The 27,120-nt window shown below is 51.3% G+C and overlaps 1 protein-coding gene across 1 annotated transcript in view; it reads right to left on the minus strand.

The window, feature by feature from the left end:
• Positions 1–2,663: 2,663 nt before the first annotated feature.
• Positions 2,664–27,120, minus strand: part of PHGDH (phosphoglycerate dehydrogenase) — a 31,399-nt gene continuing 6,942 nt past the window's right edge. Inside the window, exons 2-12 of the mRNA XM_032271997.1 lie at positions 24,714–24,865; positions 22,603–22,668; positions 19,219–19,273; positions 19,022–19,120; positions 11,209–11,341; positions 10,535–10,683; positions 8,692–8,844; positions 5,590–5,722; positions 4,268–4,398; positions 3,800–4,037; positions 2,664–2,988 (exon numbers count right to left, since the gene is read on the minus strand). Of these exons, the coding sequence (XP_032127888.1) occupies positions 2,834–2,988; positions 3,800–4,037; positions 4,268–4,398; positions 5,590–5,722; positions 8,692–8,844; positions 10,535–10,683; positions 11,209–11,341; positions 19,022–19,120; positions 19,219–19,273; positions 22,603–22,668; positions 24,714–24,865 (1,464 nt within the window). The 3' untranslated portion in view covers positions 2,664–2,833. The remainder of the gene's footprint in view (positions 2,989–3,799; positions 4,038–4,267; positions 4,399–5,589; positions 5,723–8,691; positions 8,845–10,534; positions 10,684–11,208; positions 11,342–19,021; positions 19,121–19,218; positions 19,274–22,602; positions 22,669–24,713; positions 24,866–27,120) is intronic.

Here is a 27,120-nt window from a genome sequence, read left to right on the forward strand (position 1 = left end):
GCAGATGTTGGGCCATGTTTACTCATTCAAACGGGAATACTCAACGGATGATGTTAAAACGGATGCAAAGGACGCACAGGCTCTAAGGGGACACGCTGATCACACTTCAGGGGTCGGGACGTTGAGGCGGCTTCTGCGTGTGGGCCAGATTTGCCCTGACTCCGCCCTGAGCTCACAGCGAGCCTCTGCTTCCCAGCCAACGTGCACAAGAATGGCCCTCTTCTCTAAAGGGCCAGTGAAGAGAAGCCGCATGCCACGGAGAACACGAGGGAGTCAATGACACCCTCCCTCTAGCAACAGCTGGATTTTTCAAAAAGTTTATTGTGTATATTTGAGGGATAGAACATGATGTTGTAAGATACATATATGTAGTAAAGTGGTTATTATAATGGAATAAATTAACATATTCATTATTTTACAAAGTTGCCGATCCCCTCCACCATGGCAAGGCAGCTGCAATCTACTCATTTAGGAAAAATCCTCAGGTACAACACGCTATTAACTGTAGTCCTCATGTTGTACATTAGATCTCTTGACTTATTCATTCTATGTATTTTCTACTTTACATGCTTTGACCTATATCTCCCTGGACACCCCCATCAACCACTTTTCTAGTCCTTATCTCGACATATTTGGCCTCTTTCTGTTTTGGGATGCCACATATAAGGGAGCACATGCAGTCGTTTTTTCTTTTTAAAGACAGGATTTCACCATGTTGGTCAGGCTGGTCTTGAACTCCCGACCTCAGGTGATCCGCCCACCTCGGCCTCCAAAGTGCTTGGATTACGGGCGTGAACCACCACGCCCAGCCAGCAGTAGTTTTCTTTCTGCGTCTTGCCTATATTTACTTAGTCATCAGGGAAATGCAAATCCAAAGCACGGTGAGATGCTACTTCACACGTCTTAGGATGACTTACCAAAGAAAACGAGAGATAGCAAGTGTTGGTGAAGATGTTGAGAAAAGGGAACCTTTCTAGACTGTTGATGGGAATGCAAATTGATGCAGTTATTATGAAAAATATTACGAAGGTTCCTAAAGAAACCAGCTGAATTTTACAACTAATCCTGCTATGTAAGTCTGGGAGAGGTCATGTGAATGGCCAAGGGACACGTGATGCAAATGAGATCATCTCATGCCATCTTCCATGGCCATGGCCCAGTCTAGGGAGATATTTAGAGATGCTCAAGTAATCTGGTTTCTAGTACTGTTCCGACCACCTCGGTACAGAGAACATGTTTTGTCTAGGGGTTTTTGAGGAAGGAGGCTGAGAGGCTGAAAATTGAGCTCAATTTTTAACTGAATTTTTACCTTCGTCAATTTCAGCCTGTTTTTCTAGCTACCAGTAAACTCAAGTGACCTCAGTAGATGCCACGCGAGGCCCAGGTACTTTTCCAATGGAAGAGAACGGGTTGTCTGCTGTCGGGACACCCGGTGTCTAGATCTGGCTGAACATAACTGCAATGAAGTCTCATAGAGAGCTCCTCGGTTCATGGGGTTGGCCCCGTGTAAGGAATAGCGACCTGCTTGTCTGCTTTCAGGAGTGCATCGGATGAAGATACCAATGCTCACCGAGTGCTCCTGGCACGTCCCAACAGTCACTTCTTAATCCGGTAATTCTCACTGCAATTGTGGGAAGCACCGTTAGCCCTCCCACAGATGAGGAAACAAAGGCTTAGAATTCAACAGTGCGTTCCCAGACAGCTGTCCAAAGCTGACCATGGCATTCGCTCCCAGGCCCACTCCCTTCAGAGTGACCTACAGCAAGGCCAAGCCCTCCGAGCTCGCTGCAGACGCTAGCACGGCCTTTACTGCTGTAGCTCCTGTCGACGCCTGGCTCCATCGCAGAACTAAGGAGGCCCAAGTGCTGGACTCACCTCTGCCAGTGTCAAACAGCTGCCCCGTGTCCGGCCTTCTTAGCCAGGCCAGGAATCTCCGAAACAGACACTACTGGGCACACAGGAAGACTGGATCATCCCCTATTAATGGGGAAAAAGCTCCCTGAAGTGAACATTTTGGGTAGAGCACCAGTCATATTTTTCATGAAAATTGTCTTTCAAAGAAAAGTGACACGTTCACCCCAACCCACACTGAACTTGCTGGGTGAACCTGCCAGATATTCTCATGCCCCCATGATTTGACACTTTCTTTCCCTTATGAGATCCTTCTAAACACCTCCTGAGACATCCACATCCTTAGCTGAAATTACTTCCTCCTCTGGACTCAAGAGAATTCCCTATACACCTCTGTTGTAGCATCCATCACTGCTTCCAGTGACCTCTGCATGTTCTGTCTCTCCTACAGACTTCTATGGAGAAAGGGTCAGGCTTGAATTCTCCTCTTAAAGCACCTAGCCCAGTGCCTGGTACATGATGCTGGGCTTGTTTGTAGAATCTTACTTATTAATGTGCATGTATATTCCCAGATGGAAGGCATCTGAAATACTGTAGCACTGTGAGATACGCTGAGCTTTGTTCCTGTAAAAGTGCCTCTGGGTAACACACAGACAAGAAAGGGATCATCTTCAAAGAACCCACACCCAAACCATTTGCTCTTCCCAATCTCCCCTACCTCCTCTACCCTCCCGCAGTCTAAACCAAGCCCTACGTCTGCCTGGGCACGCCCTCTGGTGGTGCTTTACGGTAATGACCACACAAAGACGCCGGAGTTGCTGGTAGGGTCTTTATTAGATGGTTACTGCTGTACTACAGCGCCGTGTAAGCGGTGTCAGAGGCCTGCGTTCAGCCCAAGAATGTGGATCTTCTCTCCCTGTTGATCACAGTGGATAGGTTTCTTCAGAAAAGCCTCAGAGGCGGGGACCCGTGAGCCCCCAGGTTAAAAGTGGAACTGGAAGGCCTCAGTCACATGCTGCTTCCACGCTTCCAGGCTGGGCAGCAAGGAGGAGATGCCCATGACGTGCCAGGTCTCCCCGTCTGACACCAGTGAAGTCTGGTAGGACAGCAGCCGCACGCCTGCCTCTGCTAGGAGGCCTGGAAATAGAAGAAGCTGCTGGTTGGCACAGGGCATGGGGGGGAAAGGAGCGAGGGATTGCTAGCAGAGTTACAAGTTCTAGGCTTCTGTGATCAAAGGCGCAATGAGGGGACGACAGTCTCATAGTCGAACTGAGATTGGAGAGCAACAGGGCAACTGCTCAGCTTCCACTGATATTCCCGACTGTGGGAAACGCCATGACCATCAGCTGTAGCTCTCGACTTGCTGATCGCTAGTTTTATCCAGCCAACAGCAAGGGAGAAAAGCAGGAAAGGTCCCTTGGGCAGCCAACAAGGATGGTGAAATCAGGCCCTTCAGCGTTTGAAAGTACACCTTCTGCCAAACAGCAGCCCAAGCCCCAGGGCACTGCGGCAGCTCCAAGATGCCCACCATGGCTGGAGGCTTTGTAGGCTTTGCTGCAGCTGGGCTGGCCACCAGGGCTGGCCACCAGGGCTGGCCACAGGCAGGAGGAGTAAGAAACCTGCACTCAATGTCCCTGAGCTCCTGGGCTATGGCTCCACAGGCAGGTCCAGTGTATTTAACATGGCGAGCTGGGGACCCACAGCTGGGCAGGAGTAGATGCTCTGGGCCCACCCTGCCATGCTGCTCTGTGACCCTGGGTAAGGCACTTTCTCTCTTTGAACTGAGTACCCGCTCCCTGAATGTTCTGAAAACTGGCAGGACACATCTTCTGCATGGTGTAGATACAGACACACCCTAGGGCTGAAGGAAGGTGGGTAGGGCTCAATCCCAGGGCAGACCGCACCCCAGCCTCAAGGGCACCAGCCAGCCCTCCAAGGCCCTCCTCACCAATCATGGTAGGCAGCAGTGCAGGGTCGGAGGTCTGAGTCCGGAATAGGAGCAGGGGTAGGCCCCTTCGGAGAGGCACTTCCGGCCTGAAGACAGCGCCATTGAGCCCCTGCAGCACAGGTGTGGTGCCCTGGACCAAGCCCACAGCCTGGTAAGGGGCGCCTGCTAGGGCCACGGCCAGGAGACACTCCCCGAAGCCCTGCTCCCCTGGTGCTGCTGGGCTGTGGGAGGTGGTGACCTACGAGAAGGCAAGGTGACAATTACCCCTCCTGGCTGCACCGCATGCACCCCCCTCTCTTGGCCAAATCACCCACTGGTAGGACGTAGGGCTCCAGCTACCCCTCACAGGTGGACAGGGTGGCGCAAGACTGGCACCTGGGCCTCTGCTCAGTGAACAGGCTCTGGAAACATGGGGGAGGGGGTGGTGCTGACAGGGATCGGGAGGCAGCACGAGGGAGGGGGGCGCACATTGAGGCCAGCCTCTTTCACCAGCAGCTTGGCGTTCACCAAGTTCACATCCGCCTGCTCAGAAGCCTCCTTCAAGAGGCCGACGATGACCGCAGGGCTTAGGCAGCTCCCGGCGTTCTGCAGGGATGTTCCTGCGGACAGAGAAGCTGCCGTGAGGTCACTGCTTGTCGAGCGCCACAGGAGGGGCAGGAAGTCGCTGGCACCTCGCTCTGTACTATGGGCTCCTCGTTGCCCCGGGGACCCCAAGGGTACCCTGCCCCAGGCAGGTCCAGGTGCCCTTCGGTGGACTCAGAGGAGGCATAATCTGGGCCCAAGCCGGGAAACTCAGGATGCTTTAACCACCTTGAGAAACTCTGCTCCGAAACTCAGCCCAACTCCGCTCCCCTCCCCCAGCCCGGCACCTGGCTTGTTATTCTCCCACGGGACACTGGAAAATTCCCTACACGTACCCCTCCTTGGCACTCAGAGCCTTGCCAGCCTCAGGAAATGAAACCAGAAAGAAGCAACCGAAGCAAGTGCTGCCCAGCTCCCCGCCTTGTTTCCTTCGGGACTTGGACACCCAGGCCACTGGGGACCCCCTGGCTCTGCCCTTCCCCGGTACTGCCAACGCCTGGGGTTTAGCTGCCCTCCCCCTGCAATCTCTCCCCAAGTGTGGGGCGCTAAACAGACCGTGAGGAAAGACACGCGTCTACAGAGTTAAGGAAACTAGAGCCCTCCTTGGTCACTCAACCATATCTGCACAGTGCTGGATCCACTGCAACGGTGAGCACAGCCTGCTCATTCCCACTCCACGGCTGAGCAAGCACCCTCAAGGGCTGTCAGACGGCCCAAGGGACCACCTTAGTAAGTCACAGAGCACAAAGTGTCCTCGCCGCCTCCTGACTCATCCGCCCCTAACTCTAACTTTACAAGTGAAGAATCCAGGGCAGAGTCTCAGAAGGGAGCGTCATAAAGCAGGCAAACGGCAGGGCCACAAACCAACCGGCGTCCTGTTGCTGAATTAGGTCCTCCCTCCAGCCATCCTACAGCTTCTCGCATGAAACTTACCTTGTAGAGGTCTCCCTTGCACCCAGAACATGTACGTCTTAAAGATACTACATAAACGTCATTTAGGAAGATTCAGTCTATCTTTCCAAGGACTTATTCTACCCCTCCCTTTAACACCCTCCCACCACTTAAGGAGTGATACCCAGGGCAGGGTCCAAGCCACCCCCACAGCCTCTCACTAACCCTGTGTTGCTGCAGCAGATACACCCAGCAGGGCAGAGCCCACACCCCCCTCATCCCCTCCTTCCCTGCCCTCTGCAAGCTCCCCAGCTCACCTTGTGTTATCACCTGGATGGTCCCTTTGGGAGACCCAGCCCAGGCTCGCATCAGTGTCCCCAGAGCTTCTGCCAGACCAATCCAAGGCTTGGTATGTGGAGAGAAGGCGCTGGTAAGGGCCTGGGCATTTACCTGCAGAGGATGGAGGAGTGGGGCTGTGGTCAGGAAGAGTCATGGCAGAGCCTGAATCAAGGTCTGGCTGCCAAGACCCAGCTCCACAGGAAAGAAAGCATAGGGTCACTCATGCCTTGCTGCCTGGTGGGTGACAGCTTCCATCAGCCCCAACAAGAGGACAATGACTTGTTCCTACAAATGAGGAGAGCCAGAAACGGACACAGAAGGCCACCACCTCTCCAAATGATTCCTTTCATGGAACTGTGTCCTACCCGGCCCCCTCCATGGGAGACTTGTTTTGTCTGCACTAGGGGAGGAGCTGGAGAGCACAGTAAAGGTGAGTCTTTGACACAAAACACCCGGAAGTCAAAGATAACATGGATGACGAGTGGCGGGTCTTCTCGGGCAGTCCCAATTTGCCTTCATTTTTATTTTCTACCTTGACTTTTTTAAAGTGAGTGTTTACATTGTCACTGAACACTATGATCAATTATCACAACGTTTTGATGATCATGCTTCAAGTATCAACCCACGTGAAGTCCACCGTGAGGCATGCAGTGATGCTGAGGGGACAGAAGCCACAAATCCCCCAAAAGTTGCAAGTCTGGGATCTGGCTGGCTGCACGCCCCCTCCCCACCAGGGGCCTGATACCGGAACCAGCTTGTTCTGGTCCAAAATGTCAATTCCATTTTGTGGTTTAAAATACTCTGGTTCTGAGTCAGGCATCTGGCCACTTTTATTGAGATAACTTATAAAGTCAGCCACCTAAGAAAGATGTGACTCAAACAGGCAGCTACAAGATGTAATTAGAAGGAAACACAGATGCTTCTCTCTCTGTTTTTATAAAGATATCACTGCCAGAATATTTTTTTTAAAAACAGAGAGAGAATCGCAGTATTGGAAATGACCACCGAGGCGGGCTTCACGGGAGCCTCTCCAGTGTGGGAGGCGGCAGGTCCGTGGGCATCTTGCTGCAGGGACCCTGAATTCTCTCCAAGGGGATGCAGAGGGGAAGGGTGGTGGGGTGGAGCAACCAGCTGCTGGGAGACCTAGGACACCACGCCGCAGCTGCGGGGGCTGAGGGCCTGCAGCAGCAGAGTCAAGTCCAAGTCCCGTAGGCAGGCACCTCACGGCATCTCTGTGCTCCGTGTGGGCCTGCAGAGTCCGTGCCTGGGGAGGTGCCCGTCACAGGGCTCCCGAGTCAAAGGAGGATTCGCAGTCTTGCCTGGATTACAGGTGGGAGAACTCCAGGGAGGAGTCAGGCGCTTTTGGTCACCAGCCTGACCCTAATGTTATTATTCTGTGTTTGAGGCTGGAACAAAATTGAACAGGAAAGAATCAGGAAAAGATATTTCCTATGTCACAAAAATGTCTCTTTTTCCAAATGGCTACTCTGAGACCGTCTGCTGGTGTGGGTGGACAGTTCAGTTTGCCTAAGGGTAGTTATTCCGACCAAGAGGTTTCACCTCCTAAGACGGCGACATTTTGTGGTCCATTTGATGGAACTTACATTAGGGGGTCCGTTTCAGGAAAAGCCCTGGAATGTTAACACTACCTAATGGTAAAGGCAATAAATTGCCGAGCTTCGATGGGGAGGGCAGACGCCGGACTTCTGAGCAGGTTGAAAGGGTGAAACCTTGAAGCCTGGATTGATTGGCAATGGTCACGAGCCTAGACCTCAGCCTGGAACAGAAGCCACATCCCCTGGGAGGATTGAGCCTGCTCAGAGGCCGGCCAGGTGCAAGGTGAATGAAGAAGTGCGCTCTGCCCTGAGGGGCCCCACGGTGTAGAGGGTAGAGGACGCAGACAGGTCAGAGTCTCTGCTGACCCACTCCTGTGCTGCTGGTCCTAGCCCCGATGACTTCCGTGGACTGCGTGGGGCTGCTGGGCGGCAGGAGGCACCCCTCCTTCCTCAGGATGGAGGGGGCAGAGAGGCCTGGAGGGCTGGGCTCTCAATCCAGAGGTGGGAGGGCGGAACCAACATCCCGGTCTCTCCTGACACAGTGCTGCCCTCTGGAGCGAAAATCCCCAACTAAGGGTCAGCCAGGACAATTGGGAACCCCCAGCCCATTTCCCGGACTCTTTGAGGGTACTAATTCCATGGCCTGGGCCCACCCACACAAGCTGCAGAGAGGCTTAAGTCATGCTTTTTTAATCCTTAGGGAACTTACTGTTTAGGTTAAGTAGAAAGATTTAAAAAAACACCTCATGGAACTGAACCTTAATAACAAGAATGCGGTTGATTAACCACAGAATTTGAGAAGGGGCTGGAAAGGCCAAGCCAGACTTCCTAAGGAGGTGGTGAGCCCCTGGAAGCAGAGCTACGCCTCCCTCACGCACCTGTGTCTCCCACAAGGTCTGGTACCCAGTGGAACTTGAGGAATATCCACAGAATGAATGAATGACACAGGACTTGTAAGTCAGGTTAAGCTCGAAGGAGACGCACATGCCAGGAAGGGCTTGATGGAAGCAAAGACAGGAAGCGGGGTCTTATGCCATGATTCGGGGAACCATAAGGGGGCCAGCCGGCATGGGGGGCTCATTTGCGAGTGGGTTGGGCAACCTGTTAAGGAAGGGTCTGGGGAGCTTACAGAGTGCAAACTTTCTACACGGCCACCCCTACCACGTGCCCACCTGCTGCACTTAGCTGGCACCCAAGCAGCACTCCTTCATTCCCAAGGCATGTGGAGAACAAAGGAGCCTTTCTCCAGAGGCTGGGCCTGGGAAGGGCCACAATCTCTGCAGCAAGACTACGTTGTAACAGGCCTGAGCCGAGCTCTCTGCTGACAAGGCTTCTGTTATCAAGGCTGGAGATGGGAGACTCCCGCCCACCGCCTCCGGAGAGTGCTGACTCAAGCAGATTCCCTTATCTTCTGCTCCCAGAGCTGAATCTGTTCACCCACGCTGTCACCAGCCCCTACAAAAACGCCTTCCTTCCTTTCCTCCATCTGACCCCTGGCCCCCAGCCCCAGGTAGTGATACTTACAACCCCCGTGAGAGATTTCCCCTTCACCATGTCCACGAACTGAACAGCAATTTCCTCCCCACAGCGGCTCTGCGCCTCCCTGGTGCTGGCGCCCAGGTGGGGACAGCTGATGACATTCTCATGGTCCACCAAGGTTCGGTCCCGTGGTGGCTCCTGCCCAGAAAGAGATAACTCTAGGTTGGCTGCCATGGACTGTTCACACCCACATGGGCCACTGCAGGGAATAGGACAGCTGGAGGGAAGGCAGTCGGGGTGCTGCCTTCCACTTCTGTCTTGACAGGGTGGTCACTGGACTCAATAGTGGGCTTCCTCATGAATGTTACATCTCAGCAGAGTGGACAGGGCAGAAAGTGTGAACCAGATTCAGATCTCACCTTCACCACTTACCACTTAGGTACTTTGGGGTGAACCTTGATCTAACCCTCGGTTTCTTTATCTGTGAAATGGGTTGATCCTATCTCCCTCACAACATTACTGTGGGGATTATGCACCTTTAACATGGAAGGTTAAAAAAAACTAGTGGTAGCTACTGCTGTCGTTCCTGGGTCTTTCCCTGAAGCTCAGCCCCTGTGTCCACGCAGCCCTTGCTGTCGATGTGCCTCGCTGGACTCTTAGCGGTGTCCTGCTCTTCACAGACACTCCACGCAGGTAACCGCACCCCGGCTCTCCTCAGCACAGGCTGCCTGCCTGTGGCTCCTCCGCCCCGCCCTGCAGGGCATTTTCCACCCTCTGCTCACTGAGAAGATTGCCCTTGGGGGTGTTACTTAGGTATCTTCTGCACATCCTCCTGGGGGCTCTGTTGGTCCCATTGAATTTTGATCATGTAACCCCGGGAGTCCCCGCCACGCTTAACTGCGTAACCCCGGGAGTCCCGGCCACGCGTGACTGTGTAACCCCGGGATTCCCGGCCAGACCATAATCATGTAATCCCAAGAGTCCCTTACCACCAGCAGGTGGTACAAGAGAGCAGGAGAGGTGCTGTGTTAGGGAGGATAGTGATACAAAGATGGACAAGGGTTGCCCTGCCTTCAGGGGGCTTATAATCTCAGAGTTGAGAAAGATGAGCAGGGTTACAAACCAAAAGGCACTGTATGCCCTGGGCTGGGGGTAGCCAGTGAGTGCCACAGGGGCTCAGAGAGGGCCAGGGACCTTCCCAGGACACACAGCTAGTAACTGTGAACCACAACCACCCAATCCAAAGTCCACGCCCTTTCCCTTCCTCACGGGGAGAAGCCCCAATGTTGGGGGCAGGATCCCTCAGGAGAGGAGCCAGCAGGATTAAAGGGCAAATGCACCCTTCCCTATTGGATCTGGTGTGTGGCTGAGCCTCTGCTCCCGCTGGGAGAGCAGCCCACCCTGAGAACCCTGAGGGAATCCTGCCAGTATCCCCGCGCTTCTGTCTACCTGGGAAGAGAAAAAGGGAAGAGGAATGCTGATGGACACTGGAAAGGACATCTGTTGGCAGTGGGGCTGCATTTCATCAGGGTCTTGTAACAACACACCAAACCCCGTCTCCCCCTGCCCCAGACCCTCAACCACAGAACTGATTGGCGGCTCTGTCTTTGTCAATATGTCAGCAGTCTGAGGAGCCTGGAACCAGGAACTGGGTCCCCTTTGAAACCTCAGTTTTGCAGAAAACCGCAGAGTTGCCTCCATACCAGGCTCCGCAAAGGCTCCTCAAACCACACGGGTGTGGTTTTGGCAGCACAATCTTCCCCTGTTTACCAGGGATGAAAGAGACAATGAGCTAAAGGCCTTCTGTAAAACGCCAGGCTTTCCCGGCCACGGGCCTCTCCACTCCCTAACTCCCCCTCCTCCTGACACTGAGGCTGCAGGCACTTACTTCCGCAAACACGTCCAGCGCAGCCCCGGCACACTGGCCCGATTGCAGGGCCCGGAGCAGGGCGCCCTCGTCCACGATCCCTCCACGGGCGCAGTTCACCACACGTACCCCCTTCTTGCACTGGGCAAAGGTGCTGTCGTTCAATAAGCCTGGAAAAAGGCAAAGCATCTTCCTGCTGGGCAGCACCGGGATCCCCACGCTCATCCCTGGCCCCCAGGGTCTTCCCTTTCACGGAACCAGTTCTTTTCCAGAGCCCCTCTCCTGCTGGACGGCAGCCTCCTCGATCTCATCTCTTCCTCTGCAGATGCTCTGGGACAGCAGTCCCTGTTACGGATCTGGGCCAGACTCAGTTTAGAAACATCTTAGAAATTCTTGAGATCTTACTGTTTCAAGTGGGTCTGGGAATCAGAAAGCCCTGCAGGGGCTGTAGGAAGCATCCACAGGGTCACTGGTCGTCCCTGTGCCCAGGGTCACCTAGACCCTAAGCATTTCCAGCTGGCTCGCCCTCCCCTATCCGATGCAGGGGCATCTAACAAAGAACCAGGCTCTGCAGGTCCCGGGTGGACCCCTCCCCACAGCTGGTTACCAGTGCCTGCAGAAGGCCCAGGTGGAGGGCCCATTTGTTAACTGGTCTGTGGCTTCTGTGCCAACCCATAATGTAAGGACGCACCTACCTGTGGTGGAGGGCAGGAGAGGAGTGTGCACAGTGATGAAATCACAGAGAGGCCAGATCTCCTCCAGGGGCAGCTGCTGAACACCAAAGGAGGTGGAGACCTCTGGGGAGATGATGGGGTCATACCCTATCGTCTGGTCAGAAGACAGAGAGAGGGAGGAAGCGTCATTTTTAATCATGAGTATTGTTATTCTTAAGAATGGCAAACATTTTGTGAGCATTTGCCGTATACTCAGTACCATGCTCAGCTTAATTAATTCTCCAGTTTAATTCTGATGACAGCACAAAGGTGCTGGGACGGTGCCTGTCTGCTTGAGAGCTGAGGGAAGCAGGGCTTCCACAATGAGAAGGAGCACAGCCAGAGCTCAGAGGAACATATGTGCCTCCACGCTCTGACCCCACAGATGCCACAGTAGCTCACGTGTGTCTGGACCAGGTGGAGCTTGGAAGTCCTCAGACAGCAGCGAGGGAGGGCAGTCACGTGGGGAGCAGACAGCCGGGAAAGGGAGGAGAAATGGCAGCTGCAGCTGGAAGGTCCAGTCCATAAAACAGACAGGCGCCCCAGGTACTAAAACAGAGTGAGCAGAAGCGAAGGAGGAGGGCAACAGGGGTGCAAGGCAGGACCCGGAGCAGGTGCAAGAGCGCGTGCCCTCTCAACCAGGAGGCCTGACCCGCAGCTTCCCGCAGTCACTGCCCGCTGCGTGGAAAGGCACAGGTCAGTCCCCCTGAACCTGGGTCCTGAACCCTAAATAAAGGAGCAAGCGAATAACTGCAGTCATCCCTCACTCTCACATTCAATCACTGGGAATTATTTGAAGAGAAATTCCCCTTAATCCCGAGGGAGAATTTAAGGACTAGATAAAAACAAAGAACACACAGCACAGTACTTTCACAGCAGTTGTCCCTGGTTGGTGGAATTATTTTTCTCCTTTACTTTCCTGTGCTTTCAAGTTCTCTAACACATATTCATAAATTACTTTTGAAATTAGGGATACAGAATAGATACTTTAGGACATAATGGGAAAGCTGCGTGCCACGGCTCATGCCTGTAATCCCAGCACTTTGGGAGGCTGAGGCAGGAGGATCACTTGACCCCAGTAGTCCGAGACTAGCTGGGGCAACATAGTAAGATCCTTCCTCTACAAAAATATTACATAATTAGCCAGGTGTGGTGGCACACACCTGTGCCACTCAGGAGGCTGAGCCAGGAGAGTCCCTTGGACCTCAGAGGTTGAGGCTGTAGCCTGGGTGACAGAGCAAGACCCTGTCTCAGAAAAAATAAAAATAAAAAAGAACATAGCAGGGAAGAGGACTTCAAGTTCAGTACTTCTAGGGCAGAAGCTGAAAATGGTTATGAGTGAGGTGAAGCCTCTGGATCCCCTTTTTCATCTTTAGCCTTGTGGAATAAGGAAGGCCAAGTGGTCCCACACTAATGATCAGGCAGGTTTTGGGGAAAGACACTGCTGCCCCCATGCCCTGTTAAGAACTGCCAGCTCAGAACGCAGGTGGTCTTTTGCAGACACTGCTGCTCCCCTTGGCTCTAACCTGCTCATTTCTTTTTTTTTTTCTTTATAAGTTTTTTTTTTGTTTTTTCTGGCGCCTGGAAACGGATTTTGCTTCTGTTGCCAGGCGCCAGGCTGGTGGAGTGCAGTGGCACGATCTCAGCTCACTGCAACCTCCACCTCCCGGGTTCAAGCAATTTTCCTGCCTCAGCCTCTTGAGTGGCTGGGACTACAGGTGCACACCACCACGCCCAGCTAATTTTTGAATTTTTTTAGTAGAGACCAGGTTTCACCTCATTGGCCAGGATGGTCTCTATCTCTTGACCTCATGATCCACCCGCCTCGGCCTCCCAAAGTGCTGGGATTATAGCCATGAGCCACCATGCCCAGCTAAGCTACTCATTCCTGGTGGGGAGAAGAAAGTGTCCAGGGGAGGAGGCGGGGTCCCTGCCTCGTTGTCACAAGTCTTCTTTGTCTGCTGGCTCTGAGGCCGGCAGGAACAATGGCCCTGTTCATCTCTAATCCAGATGTATTTTTTTTCTCACATGGAGTGGAGGAGAGGAAAGGAATACCAATAGAGATTGCAAGATCCAGACTGGCTGACGTCTGCTTTGAGCTCAGGAGCCAAGAACAGCCTGGGGGCTGGCAGGAGGAAGGACCCTGCAGGCTGAGCCTGGCCTCCTCCACAGGCAGGTGCCTGGGGCTGCAGGGAGAGGGGCTGGGGAGAGGAACAGTTGAGCATCTTCCTCAGTGGCCAGCGAAGCACTGACTCAGCTTCCTTCTCTCACAGAGAGTATCTCTTTTATCTGCAGATGACTGCAGGGAAGGAACCTCGCTGAGCAAACCTCTGTTCTCATTTTCCATTTGAGATAACCAGGGCAGAAAAGAGGTGAACTCAGCTAGGGGGTGGGGTTCCGACACTAGGGAACAATGTTGAGGGGATGGAAAGGGTGACACCAGGCCCAGGACACACGTGCCTGCCAGGGTCCTGATGTGTCCTGGAAAGGGTCAGATGTCCTAACACAGAAATTGGAGCAGCTGTGGGTACACACCATTCAAAGACTACTCCTGGAGAGAAGCCTTGGGGAGAAGCATGAAAGGGTTCCCTCACCTCAATCCCGGCCCCAGGACAGACTCCTGATGTTGATGCAACAGAGGAAGCCTCACTTTCTAAGCAGGACTCCAGGACCGCTGGTGACTCCTAGCTGCCTGAGGTCACAGAAAGCAGCCCTGAGAGGCTGGTTGGTATGCCGGCTCAGCAGAGCAAAGAGGAAAGCAAGGGGGCCTCCCAGTTAAAAAGGCTCTGAACAAGAACCTTCAAGGTCACGAGCTCTCTGTGCCCCACAGCCGAATTTTTAATTTTTAATTTAATTTTTAATTTAAATTTTTAATTTAACTCTCCCTACCCGTGCAATGACACCTTAAACAGAGGCTCAAATATAAAAACAGATCAGTTCAAAGCTGCAGAGGTGAAGGCTCAAATTGCCACCACCTGCTGTCTCCCTGGGCCCCTCCTTACTCCCACCTGTGTCCCTAAGGCACCTTGCCAGAACCTGAGGCTCTGAGTTTGAAAATCACTGCTCTGGGCAATAAACATTGCAGGTACCGCAGTGGGATAGGAGCTGCCTATTCTGGAGAGTGTCTGTCCTTGGAATAGCTAAGCAGCGTAGTGGCATGGCACAGGGACTGTTTAACTACGATGGATCGTGAATGGAGTCGGGTGGTATTGGGCAAAGAGTGCCAGCCTGGAAGGCTGAGCTGGATTCCACCAGTTCAGAGTCACATTACCTTCGGCGTATCATAGAACCTTCCTGGGCCTCAGTTTCCTTATTTATAAACCTGGGATAATTATTCTGACCCCACAGAGTCATTTCAAGCACAGGAACCGACACAGACCTCAGCAAACATTAGCTGCATCTGAAAGAATCAGTGATGACTGGTCCCTCATGTTCAACATTCGTCCCTCTGGGCTAAAGTTGGATTCATCGCAACGCTGGTGACAAAGAAACTGTTAAAAGATGTTTGTCTGTTCCCTCCTGGAAAATCTTGATAGGAAAGCACAAGGCTCACCTCTTGAAACACATGCGAAGGAACACACCAGCATGAATGAGTTGAGTCTCTGACCTGTCATTCAGCAACACTATCAAGAAAAACTTTCACGCAGACAGAACAGTACAGAGCATAAGACCTGTGTGACTCAGACCACAGGCAGGCTGTAGGCTGGTCAGGCTAGAGGGCGGGGAATGTCACTTCCCTTGCTCTGAAAGCCATACTTCTTTTAATGTGGCCGAAGGTCACATTGCCTTTTCTATCAGCTATGCCACTGATAACCACACTGCTCTTTTGTAAACCAAAGCCCTGCTCCCCCAGAAAAGCTTCTGACAAATTTCCTGGGAGGGTGCACAACCATTCTAGCCTTCATATGTCATTTCGGACCCGATTCCACACCGTTAAGTATTAACTACCTGTCCTTGCTTCCTGCCATCCACAAACGACTCGTGGTCCAGGCTGTTGACGAGAATGGGGGGCAAGGCAGAGCCTGGCACCATCACAGTCTCCCTCCAAACTGAGGTGGCCCATTCTCCAACAGCTCTAGGCGGAATCCCGAGGGAATCATGAAACCTTTCTTACCGAAGTCCACACCTGTAAACAATCTGAATGCCCATCATTGAGAGAATGGCCAAATAAAAAGCAATTTATCCACCCAGCAATTCCACACAACCGTTTAAAAGTGTGACAGATTTAGCTCTTCTGAGACAAACTTTTTTTTCTTAACATCCTGAACAATATTCTATTATTTGCAGGCACAGAATCCATCCACAGGCATGGAACTATGTGCATGCTGTGCAAAAGCATGGAAAAGTCTGGGATGACATGCTAAATTGATGTTACCATGAAAACACCAGGATTAGATGGTAATCAAGTATAGCCTTGTCTATGCTTTAATTTATATGAGAATGCATTCCTTTATTACATGATTAAAATATAATTTTAAGTAATCCAGGTGTATGACATCCAGGAATTTCCATACTCTACCAGTTTAATAATGATTTCCAAAGACAGAATGAGGCTAGTTTGAAATAACTTGTGTTTAATAAACACTGATCGTTATTGTGTGGATGCTTATTCATCTATTTCACAATCTGTTCAAGAATCTTCCTTTCCCTTTAGAAAATCTTGTTCTCCAAGGCAACTGGAACATCGAATGACACAGGCTGGTGATCTTCCTGCCCTGAGACAAAATTCACCCAGACTCAAAAGTGTAATAATGACGTGGTCCAGGTAAGCAGCTGAGCACAAAGAGAGGCCACTTAGGCCCTCCAGATTGAGAGGTCCAGGCAGCTCCAGAGGGGCTGAGGTGGGAGGCGAGACCACCCAGGCCATGCGTCAGGGGTTTACAAAGAGCATATGCTGGAAGCAAGACAGTGAAGCAGAAACACAAAGTAAGGGCACCAGCACCCTCCACACTGTGCTGGAAATGAGAATAAATATTTGGTGGGTGACCTGCCTTGAAGCACAGATTAACACTGAAGTGAGCAGGCCGTAGACATCTCTTTCAATAAAACACATGCGCGGAGGTGTCAGCCATTTCCTGACACTGCAGCTCAAGGTCCCCGATACCCCTGCGCCTCCTGGAACCACCCCAGGGCAGAGAGCTGGGCAGTGCCAGATGGACAGACAAGCTTACCTATCACCTTAATCGTTCAGGAATGAGGTGGGGCTTTGCATTGCTGAAGTCTCCACGACAAAGAATGTTGCTGAGCCAGGAATCTGATGTGTAGTGGTGCCACGGAGAAGGAGGGCCCAGGGAAGGGGGGCCCAAGGAAGAGTATGCCCTGGGGAAGGGGGCGGGAACCTTGGATCGACCACTGGCTTGGAGCTTCATCAGTGAAAGGCTCACCCATTTGGCTATGTGTGCTCTTAGTTTTACTTAACCCCTCACCTCTGCCTTTTAGATCAAAACTCTCCATGGGCTAAACCTTGAACCTTGATCCCTTAAAAAAGCAAATGGAGGAAGAAGCACTCTTTGTGGCCTATGGCATCCCACCACCCCTGCACAGAGGGCAAAGATGTGATTTGTTTACATAATCAATGATCCTGCTGAGCAGCATCTGCCTGGCTCAGGAATTCAGGGATCAGGAATCCAGGGATTGAGAATATACCTGGCCCTTCTCAGTGCGGAGGCTTAGAAAAGATGTCTGCCTGACTGAAATAAATAAGGAAGGGGAGTGAGGCAGGAGGGAGAGGATGATAGTCAGTGTGTACAATGGGTTGCCTGCCAGGCTCTAGGCTACTGTCCATTTGCTATGAGTCCTTAGGTATAAGCTTACAGATTCTAGATGTCAATATAAAATTAAGTGTTAATCAATAAGATCCCTTCTAACTCTAAGAAGGTAGGAGGGATGTAGAAAAAGGGAGAGTTCCATAGCAGTTCTTTTTTTTTTTTTTGAGACGGAGTTTCGCTCTTTGTTGCCCAGGCTGGAGTGCAATGGTGCGATCTCAGCTCACCACAACTTCCGGCTCCCGGGTTCAAGCAATTCTCTTGCCTCAGCCTCCTGAGTAGCTGGGATTACAGGTGTGCGCCACCATGCCCAGCTAATTTTTTGTATTTTTAGTAGAGATGGGGTTTCACCATGTTGACCAGGATGGTCTCGATCTCTTGACCTCGTGATCCACCTGCCTTGGCCTCCCAAAGTGCTGGGATTACAGGCATGAGCCACTGTGCCCGGCTCATAGCAGTTCTATGTAAACTTTTCTAGATCTGACACGATCTGGTTGTTAAAACTGTTTTCCTAATGTTTGATAAAGACTTCCTGGCTGCAGTTCGAACCCACAATCCCTGTAATTCCCTAAAACAGATAGTGAACAGAGAGATGTCTGATAGCAGCCTCAGTGGGTTCATCTCTTTGGCCTCTCTGGGAAGCCCTGCAGATCCCCTCTTGTAGCTTTACTGCCTCTCTCATTTGCAGGGTCTCCTGGATTAGCTCAAGTGGGCAGCACTGCTATTGACTGAAACCTTCCCTTAGCCAGAAGCCCACTGAGCTCCCAGAGTAGGAAAACACAGAGACCTGGGGAAGGCAGGAGGCAGGTGTGACTTTCTGAGACAAGTGTGAGGTCTTCCAGTCACCATGGGCACTACAGTCATATCGTAGTGTACATACAAGCACCTTTAAATCTTTTCTAGAATATGGAAGGAAACTAGAAGGACAAATGGACCAATGGATGTACGGCTCCTCTGTGAAGCCACAAACTTGTTCCTGTTTTCTAAATTATCACAGGAAAACAGACACAACAAAGCCAGGAAGGAACGAAAGAATGGGCAGGACACAAGTGTCCTCCCTGTGAAGCAAGATAGGTAGTCAAGGAAGTGACTGTGTTCTCAGACGGACGCAGCTGCGGTGATCCTGAAGTCAACCCAATAAACCTCGGCATTCATATCAGAATCGAGCTCATTCAAGCAAAGCGATCTTCAGCAGGGAACTCCCCATCTAGAGAGCCTGTGCACTGATATTTCCTGTCCTCAGCCTGGCCCCCTGCTCATTGTAATAGAAAACACGCCGGGCGCGGTGGCTCACGCCTGTAATCCTAGCACTTTGGGAGGCTGAGGCGGGCGGATCACCTGAGGTCAGGAGTTCAAGACCAGCCTCACCAATATGGTGAAACTCCGTCTTAAATTAAAAATAATAATAATAAAAAAGAAAGAAAATACAGTCCTGGGTGGAGATTGAAGGTGTGCCGAGTGAACAAGCATGTTAGCTGCTACTCATGTGCACCCAGAGCCACCCGAGACATGCTTACTGGTGACACCTCTTCCCACCTCCTTATGAATAATCACATACGACCCCCATAAAGGGAGTTTCTCTAGCAGTAATCAGCGCTGCCTCATCCTTATGAGAATTCAGCCACCTGAATTCTCTCTCTCAAGGTGCACTGTCTACTGTGCACTTAACTTTCAAAATATTCTTTTTCCTTTGCAATAAATTCCTCAATACTGTATCGTGTCTTTTTCAGGTTCTTTTAAACTACGAAGACAAGAACCAAGGTCTCAACACAGCCATCAACCTCTGGTTCAGTGGCAGTCAGGGCTCTTCACTCATCTGAGAGCTAAAGGACCCCACCAAGTATTCCCAGCTTTTGAGTCCAGCTCAGCAGGTCAACGTTCTCTCTCCTTGGCTTTAACACTCATTTAGATAGGAGCTCCAAAAGAGGGGTCAGACCCTCCTAGGACAAAGCTTCTGGCTTCTGCCCAGCCATGCCTCTTCCAAAATTGCTGCAGAAGTGTCACATCAGAGGGTTCCAGCAGCATCTTACCTTCATCCCAAAGGACTGCATCCGGGTAGCCACCTCTCTCCCAATCCTGCCCAGGCCAAGAATTCCCAGGGTCTTTCCATTCAGCTCTGTTCCCATGAACTGCAACCAAACGGGCAAAAGGAAAGAAGCTGAAGTCAGCAACATGAGTGGCCCCTGGGCCCTGAGCCCAGGTGGGGTGAGTCGAGGCCGCTGCTCACCTTCTTCCGCTCCCATTTTCCATCCTTCATCGAAGCCGTCGCCTGGGGAATCTGCCTGCAAGGACAGACACAGGTTCAGAGGGCCCACGCGGACTCCCGCCAGCCCAGGAAGGAGACACGACATCAGGCCTGCACAGTCACTGCCTCATCACAGCCACTCCCCTGGGAACTGGGTCTGGGGGTTCAGGTTTAAGAACACTGATGGCGGTAAAGGAAAGACAGAAGAGAGAAACCCTTGGCAAGATGTGACTTAGAAACCCTGGGATTCCTGGGATCAGCCAGGCATCTGGGAGGAGGTCGGGATTCCATCTCAGCCACTGAGGCATCAGTCAGAGGGAGTGTTTTTACTTTAAGTGATAGCCAATCCTCCAGCGTCTGCAGGGATAACTGAGTGGGGTACTGGGCAACTCTGATCGAGTTGCTCCAGGGGCTCAAGGAATTATGTTCATCTTCCTATCATAACCTATGACATTTTCTACTATTATGAAGAGGACACTGATTACTTATGCTTCCTTGAGAGTTTGTTAACCCTGAGGGTCTTAGACTAGCCTGGAGTGGGTAGGTGGATGCCAAAGCCCAGACGCTTCCATGCTGTCCTGAATGTGTGGTCCCAACACTTTTAAACGTCACACCACCTTCCTGTCCCACGACACACACACACACACACACACACACACACACACACACACTTCACAGCCTGTCTCCTCCTATAGTTCAGATGGAAGTCCGAGTCTAGATCTGTGTTTTTTGGAGGAGACAGAGGAAGTGGCAATTACGGCAACATTAAACGTCAAAGGACAATATATATCCTGTGGGCCATGGGTCATCAATACATCTCTGGAGGCAAAAAAAGGCAGAATTGAGAAACAATGTTTGAGGAGCCCTTTCTCTATTTTACACATCCTAAAATAAATGTTCAGGCACACATTAACTCCTGTAACCTTCACAGCTGCACGGAGGGAGGCACTGGGGGTTAAACAGCTCGCCCCGGATCACCCAACTGGAGGCATTTGAACAGATTCAAAGCCAGCAAAGTCAACCCCAGCACGGCCAGTCTCCTGAGTATTTAAATGCAGGCCTTTAACCTGCCGCCAAAAACCTGAGAGTGAGTGAGCATGCAAAGAGAGCTAGCTCTCAAGACGCTACGTCTCTGCTTTCAATTCACTAACTTCTAACACAAAAACATTCTCTCATCTCTACACGTTGCCGGGACATCGCTTTCCATCTGAGGGTAAGGCTGAAGGTGGAATCTGTCCTCACCATCACAGAACCTCACGATCTCAAGGGTAAACTGAGGAGAACTTCAATACCAAGCCACATGGGGGACAAGCTGACCCATCAGACAGGTAGTAAGGACAGGGACTTGCCTCGAGGAACTTGTCGGGGAAAGCTTGCCTGATAAAATGCCTTTGGCCTAGTGAGTTCGAGCCCCCACCTGGCCCCTCTCTCCCTCACATCCTATTTTCTTCCCACCGGACTCCACAGTGCTATCAAGATGTATGCATGCGACACCACAGAACATAAGAAATCCCTAAACCCTTTCTCTGGCTGCGACACCCAGCTGATCACAGAGCCGGTCCAGGTTTCAACGCTTTGGAATCCTCATCAGGCCAGGCTGGAGAGGACCCTACTGGGGGTGAGGGGCTCACAAGAATTAAATGGTTGCTGGCCTGACTTACTAGAGGAGGAGATGGTCAAGTAGGCAAAATGGTGAACCCTACATTTGCTCATTCTCGACTTCCTTCCGTTCTGTGTGCTGTTCTTCTGCACCTCAGGAGCCCCTTCTGCTCAAAGTCCCCACCGTGAGGCCCAGCCACGCCTGCTCTCCACCCACATTGGCCAATCCTGCAGAGTCTACATGACATACAGCTCCGTTCTTTCCTGCTGCCCTCCCTGCTAGGAACAGGCTGATGAAACTAACACATTCCTTCCCAGTAGGGTGTGTGTTTTCTAGTTTTGATGCCTCTTTGTTGAGTGAGGTCATGGTGAGTGATGGACAATGGAAAGTTTCTTTTAAACAACAGCACTTCACCGATTCCTTTAAACAAAGCTGGTCCTAGAAAACGAGGGAAAGTATCCCTGGCTCCTAATCCTTTCCTCCCACCTCCAGAAAAAAGTGAGGTAGTTAATTAGATAGAAAGCCACACTGAGATCTTTTCCCCTTACTCAAAAAAAAAAAAAAAAATCACTGAAGGTAATAGCTAAAGTGAAACAAAGGCACCAGGCTTCTATACTTCTCCTGGGGGAGAGAAAAGACACTCCACCTAGATGTCCTGTGAGAACCAAGGTGCCAGCTTGGGGGACCCTTCTAGGCTCAGACCCTACTGCTGTGTAAGCTGTCCTGTTTCTCCTTTCCCCCATGGCCTCCCTTCACCTATCAGTGAGTATCAGTGACTACCAGGGACCTCAGGTGGAAATTTTGGAGGAGAGTTAGAGCAGAGGTTAACTCCCCAAGATCCTCCTCCAGCAGGAGGGAAAGCAGATCTTGCATGGGAAAAGTAATTTCTTGGTCCCAGGTTTCAGGCCTGAGTAGAGAAACAGGGAGTCCTTGATGCCTAAGTCCCCTCATTGGGGGAATCCACGGAGCCTCAAAGGGACCGAGAACAGCTTCCTGCCCTGTTTACTGGGAGCATTGTTCTTGCCCATGACCACAGAAATGCTCGCATTGCCTGTTCAACAGAAATGCTCCATGCAATCAGTTTTGCCAAATTACTAACCACCACACACTGAGACTCAAGCACATTCTGTGCTATATCCATCTGATTTCTAGGCTGCCCTCTCCACTCAAGAGGTCTGGAATTCCCGCTGGAAGAGCCAGAGTCTTGCCCATTTGAGTTTCATCGAGTTATGAACCCACAGGAACACACAGGGACCCTGGAGAAGCAGGTTCTTATTCCATTCTATTACAATGCAGATTTGTAAGTGGAGTGACAGAGATGAGCCCTGAGGGCGAAGGGATCAGTGAGGGACACAGCCCAGCTGGGGAGGCCAGAGACCTTCTTGGATAAATTAATACTGAAGCTTAGTCTTGAAAAGTAAGCAGAGGGTACCTAGAAGCTGTCCATACCCTGCTGCCTGGAGCATCCTTCTTTGTTATTTCTAGGCCGTAGGGCATGGAGAACAGTTGCAACAATTGAAGCCTACAGAAGGCAGAGTGTCTGTAGTGTGAAGAACAAAACATGAGTCAAGGGAAGTGCACCTTTGTGCACAAGGGAACCTTCGTAATGAGTGTTGAATAGAGGACCTGAGGCCCTTAAAGCTTCTTAGCAGTCTGCACGTCACCAAGATGAACTGTTTCTAAGTTTTTCTGGGTCCATTTGCTTGGCAAGGGGTAATAATTGGCATATCGGAGAGACTAGCTTTGCTGAGAAGTCAGGAACTTACCTGGCCAGGCACAGGATCATCCCACAGGTGAGTTCCGCAGCACTGAGGCTGTTCCCATTGGGGGTGCTAAAGATCAGAGAAAACGTGGACATCAGTGGGCACAGGCCTAGTATTCTCATCCCTGCCCCAGGAGAAAGCCTTGAGTGCAGGCTGTGCTCTCTCTCCTGCTCCATAAGCTGCCCAGTTCTCAGCATTCACCCCCAGACCCATGCCACTGTCCAGGGTTCTCTGATGTACCCTTGCCCTAAGCCAAGGGCTGGAAATTAGCCCCCTGCCCCTGGCTCTGTGTTTCCCTGCAGAGGGACCCCTCTATTAGAGAAACACACCTGGTTTCTCTCTACCCAAACGCTCACTTCTCCCAAGGCAGAGAAGTGTCTCACATGGAGATTCGTGTATGGCTCGGCCCTCTTCCTTCTCCTATTTCAGGGTCTACCTGCCTCCAGAAAGCACGAATTTCCTGCTGCTCCTACCATTGATCTCACCAAAGCCGAGTCTCTCAAATTCAGGGCTCACTCAGCCCACTGCCTGCAGATCTTCATCAAGTTATCCAACCTGGCTTTTTTCGTTGTTGTTGAAACAGCGCTTTGCTGTGTCACCCAGGCTGGAGCGCCGACATGATCACAGCTCACTGCAGCCTCGACTTCCCGGGGCTCAACGATCCTACCAGCTCAGCATTCTGAGTAGCTGAGACTACAGGCTGGTGCCATGATACCTGCCTACTGTTTTCTATCTTTCCATAGAGATGGGGAGGCTCACTTTGTTGCCTAGGCTGGTCTCGATCTCCTGGGCCCAAGTGATCCTCCCACCTTGGCCTTCCAAAGTGCTGGGATTACAGGTGTGGAGCCCCCACACCCAGCCCCAACCTAGCTTTAATTAGTAATCTCCACCTGTCTGACTACTCTTTCTCTCAACAAGCTCTGAACTGAGAAAGCCTCTTCATACCCTAAGTCACAGGGCAACGCAGACTCTGCCCATTTTATAGAAGGGAGAACAGAGGTCGTAACCCACAAAACTATTTTTTCTTTTCTCAACGGCTTTTTAGGTTTTTGAAAGAATTTCATATACGTGTTCATCCTTTTTATTCCCCTACTGGGTCTGTCTTTTTTATCTCTGGAACGAAGGTTAATGAGGTTAGAAGAAGAAAAAGTCAAGAGATCCTGTATAAGATAAAGGGACTCTCGGAGTCTGTCTGTCTGCAAAACCACCTGGCTTCTCACCCTCCCGCAGCGAACAGGCTGTATGGGGGAGCCAGCAGAAGTGCACAGGTTAGGGCCTGGCTGCCTCTGGGTCCAAGGCAAGAACCCGGGATGGGTTACGTTTAACAGTTCCCCTGCTGACCACTGACCTCAGTCGGCTGACCAATTAACCCCTACCCTAAGCAGGGAAGTGCAGTGCCAGGGAGGGGAAAGATCTTAAGGACAACGAAGTCCCCAAGGGAAGAGAAAAGGCTTAAGGACAAAGAGGCCTAGGGGTGGCCTTGCCATACCATCTAAGTGCCAGAACACGTAGAGAACAGCCCTGGCATGCTGACGACCTCTGCCCCGTGCTCCTGCAGAAACAGTTCTAAAGGAAACCCCTCTCCTCTTGCCCTGGAACACTACAAGAGAAACTGGTGTCTTCATTCCCGAAGGTGCCGGGAAGTGGGGAGGGCAAAGATTCTCATCACTGGTCTCCTAGCAAAGGTTGTGCCTCTGTACAAGCACGGTAAAGTAGAGCTGACGCAAAGCTGCCAAGAACAGCATTAACAGAGGCATAGGGGCTGCACGGGAGCGGGACGTGCAGGTGCACTCACTAACCTTCCGATTTCTGAACCAGGCTGCACGTGCTGCACGTGGGGTATGGGCTCGTGAACCATTCTGAGATTACGCAGGGACTCTCCATTTCAAACACTCTGGAGCCTCCTGATGGCATTGGTGATATGGCGGTGAGCACAGCTGCCTTCCAACAACTTTGGAACCACTAAGCTGTGTTTTGACCATGCAGGCCCTAGACCAGGCATCCTCCCGGACGCCCTTCCCATGGACTCGGCTTTCTCTCAAGTGAGGTTTTTCTGCCCTAGTGTGGTCAGTCACTGCACTCACCCCTCGGCCCCCGCAGCCTCCACAACTCACTTCATGACCAAGACGCCCTTCCTTGTTGCGGCCTCCAGGTCCACGTTGTCCACGCCTGTGCCAGCCCTGCCCACCACCTGGAGCTTCTCGGCTGCGTTGATGACATCAGCAGTCACCTTGGTGGCAGAGCGGACAATGAGGCCTTCACAGTCCTGAAGCAGAAGAAACATTTGGGTCCACAGCGTCATTGTGCTAGAAATCCTAGAGCCTCAGGCACGTCACTGCTTACTCCTGAGTAAGAGATGCGTCCCCAGAACCTTGGGACGTCACTGATAACTGCCAGCTCAGAGACATCTCACTAGGGAAACGGGGCTAGGATTCATGCTGATTTTTACTCAGAGTCGAGGAGATTGTGGCTCTAACACACCAAGTGCTTTGTTCAACATGTCCAAGAAGGCAGCATTGGCCCACGGGCTCTGGGCACCTGGCTCATGTCTCTGGACAGCACCATGATGCCTCCAGCCTGGAGGTCCATCAGGCACATGCCAGAAGTCGGGGGGCATTTCCTGTTCCTCTCTGTAAACCCTATCATTCCTGCACGCTGCTTACTCAAAATGGGAGTTCCTACATGCTGGCTGATTTTGATATATTCAAAGAAAGAAAGGCAATGTCATCTGTGCACACATCTGACAGGTTCTGCCATCTGGCAGGCCTGGGTTCAAAAATCCAAGCCCCTGCCTTCCCAGCTATGAATCAGCTTCGGCCTCCTCAAGAGTGTGAACAGAAAGTGAGAGAGAACAGGCACAGCACCTGGCCAAGCTTAACGAACGTCACTTCCTCCATGAGACGCTGAGCTACTGAAGGGCAGAGGTGGGATGGAGTTCTACTCCGTAAGCCCCCCTCCCTGACACTGGGGAGGCACTTATCAATGCTGGTTGGCTGAATGAGTAAACAAGGAATGAAACAAATGGTGAAAGAAAAACAGAGACCTAAGTAAGGGGGTGAGGGCAGGGGAAAAATGAGAGCAATTAAATTCATCTAGGCTTGCTCAGACACCTAGGCAATATTAGACTAAAATTATACCTATGTGAAAAGTAAGACTGAATTCATCACAGCCACTACACGTGAACTAAGTTACATCCCCAAGACAATCTTCCTTATGCTCGCCCAGAATCCTGTGGTATGTGGTTCTTTCCAGAATAAGAATATTCGTGCTCAAACACAGAACGAAAATCCCTAAGAAATGAGGTAGGTGAACAAGTCCCCACTTTGTCCCAAAGTGGCAGACACCAGGCCGGCTGGTGAGAAAGCAGTAAGCGTATTTGCAAAAGCACCAAGCTGGAATCAGGAAGACAGAGGTGGAATCCTGCATCTGCCAACAATGAGTGGGTCACTGCGGTAATTCACCTCGCTCTGTACTACGAGTCTCCATCTACGAAATAAAAGAGATGGAGCACACAGCTCCTCAGATCCATTTCCCCAGTAGAGCGCTCAGCTGCATCCCATGAAAACCTTCTTTATCCTCCCCACTGTGTGGATTCTGGAGCTGCAGAAAGGCCATGAGAAGCTGGCCCCTAGGGAAAAGGCCCACACTGTGTTTGCTGTACACAAGCCTAGAGCATAGGAGCATATCTGGACAAAGTAAATTTAAGGAGAGCAGTGGGTAATTTTTTTTTTTTACATATTAACTTTTTTATTTTTATTTTTTATTGTACTTTAGGTTCTGGGGTACATGTGCAGATCATGCAGGATTGTTGCATAGGTACACACATGGCAATGTGGTTTGCTGCCTCCATTCCCCCGTCACCCACAGCTGGCATTGCTCCCCATGTTATCCCTCCCCAACCCCCTCACCCCCCCCCCCGTCCCCCTCCTCTTTCCCCCCCCAACAGACCCCAGAGTGTGATGCTCCCCTCCCTGTGTCCATGTGTTCTCATTGTTCAACACCTGCCTATGAGTGAGAACATACGGTGCTTGATTCTCTGTTCTTGTGTCAGTTTGCTGAGAATGGTGGTTTCCAGGTTCATCCATGTCCCTACAAAGGACACGAACTCATCATTTTTTATGGCTGCATAGTATTCCACAGTGTACATGTGCCACATTTTCCCTGTCCAGTCTATCATCAATGGGCATTTGGGTTGGTTCCAGGTCTTTGCTATTGTAAACAGTGCTGCAATGAACATACGTGTGCATCTGTCCTTATAGTAGAATGATTTATAATCCTTTGGGTATATACCCAGTAATGGGGTTGCTGGGCCAAATGGAATTTCTATTTCTAGATCCTTGAGGAATCGCCATACTGTCTTCCATAATGGTTGAACTGATTTACACTCCCACTAACAGTGTGAAAGTGTTCCTATTTCTCCACATCCTCTCCAGCATCTGTTGTCTCCAGATTTTTTTTTTTTTTTTTTTTTGAGACAGAGTTTCACTCCTGTTACCCAGGCTGGAGTGCAATGGTGCGATC

The sequence above is a fragment of the Sapajus apella genome, unplaced genomic scaffold (assembly GCF_009761245.1).
Source record: "Sapajus apella isolate SASKATOON/1434 unplaced genomic scaffold, GSC_monkey_1.0 scaffold271, whole genome shotgun sequence".
Taxonomy (NCBI): domain Eukaryota; kingdom Metazoa; phylum Chordata; class Mammalia; order Primates; family Cebidae; genus Sapajus; species Sapajus apella.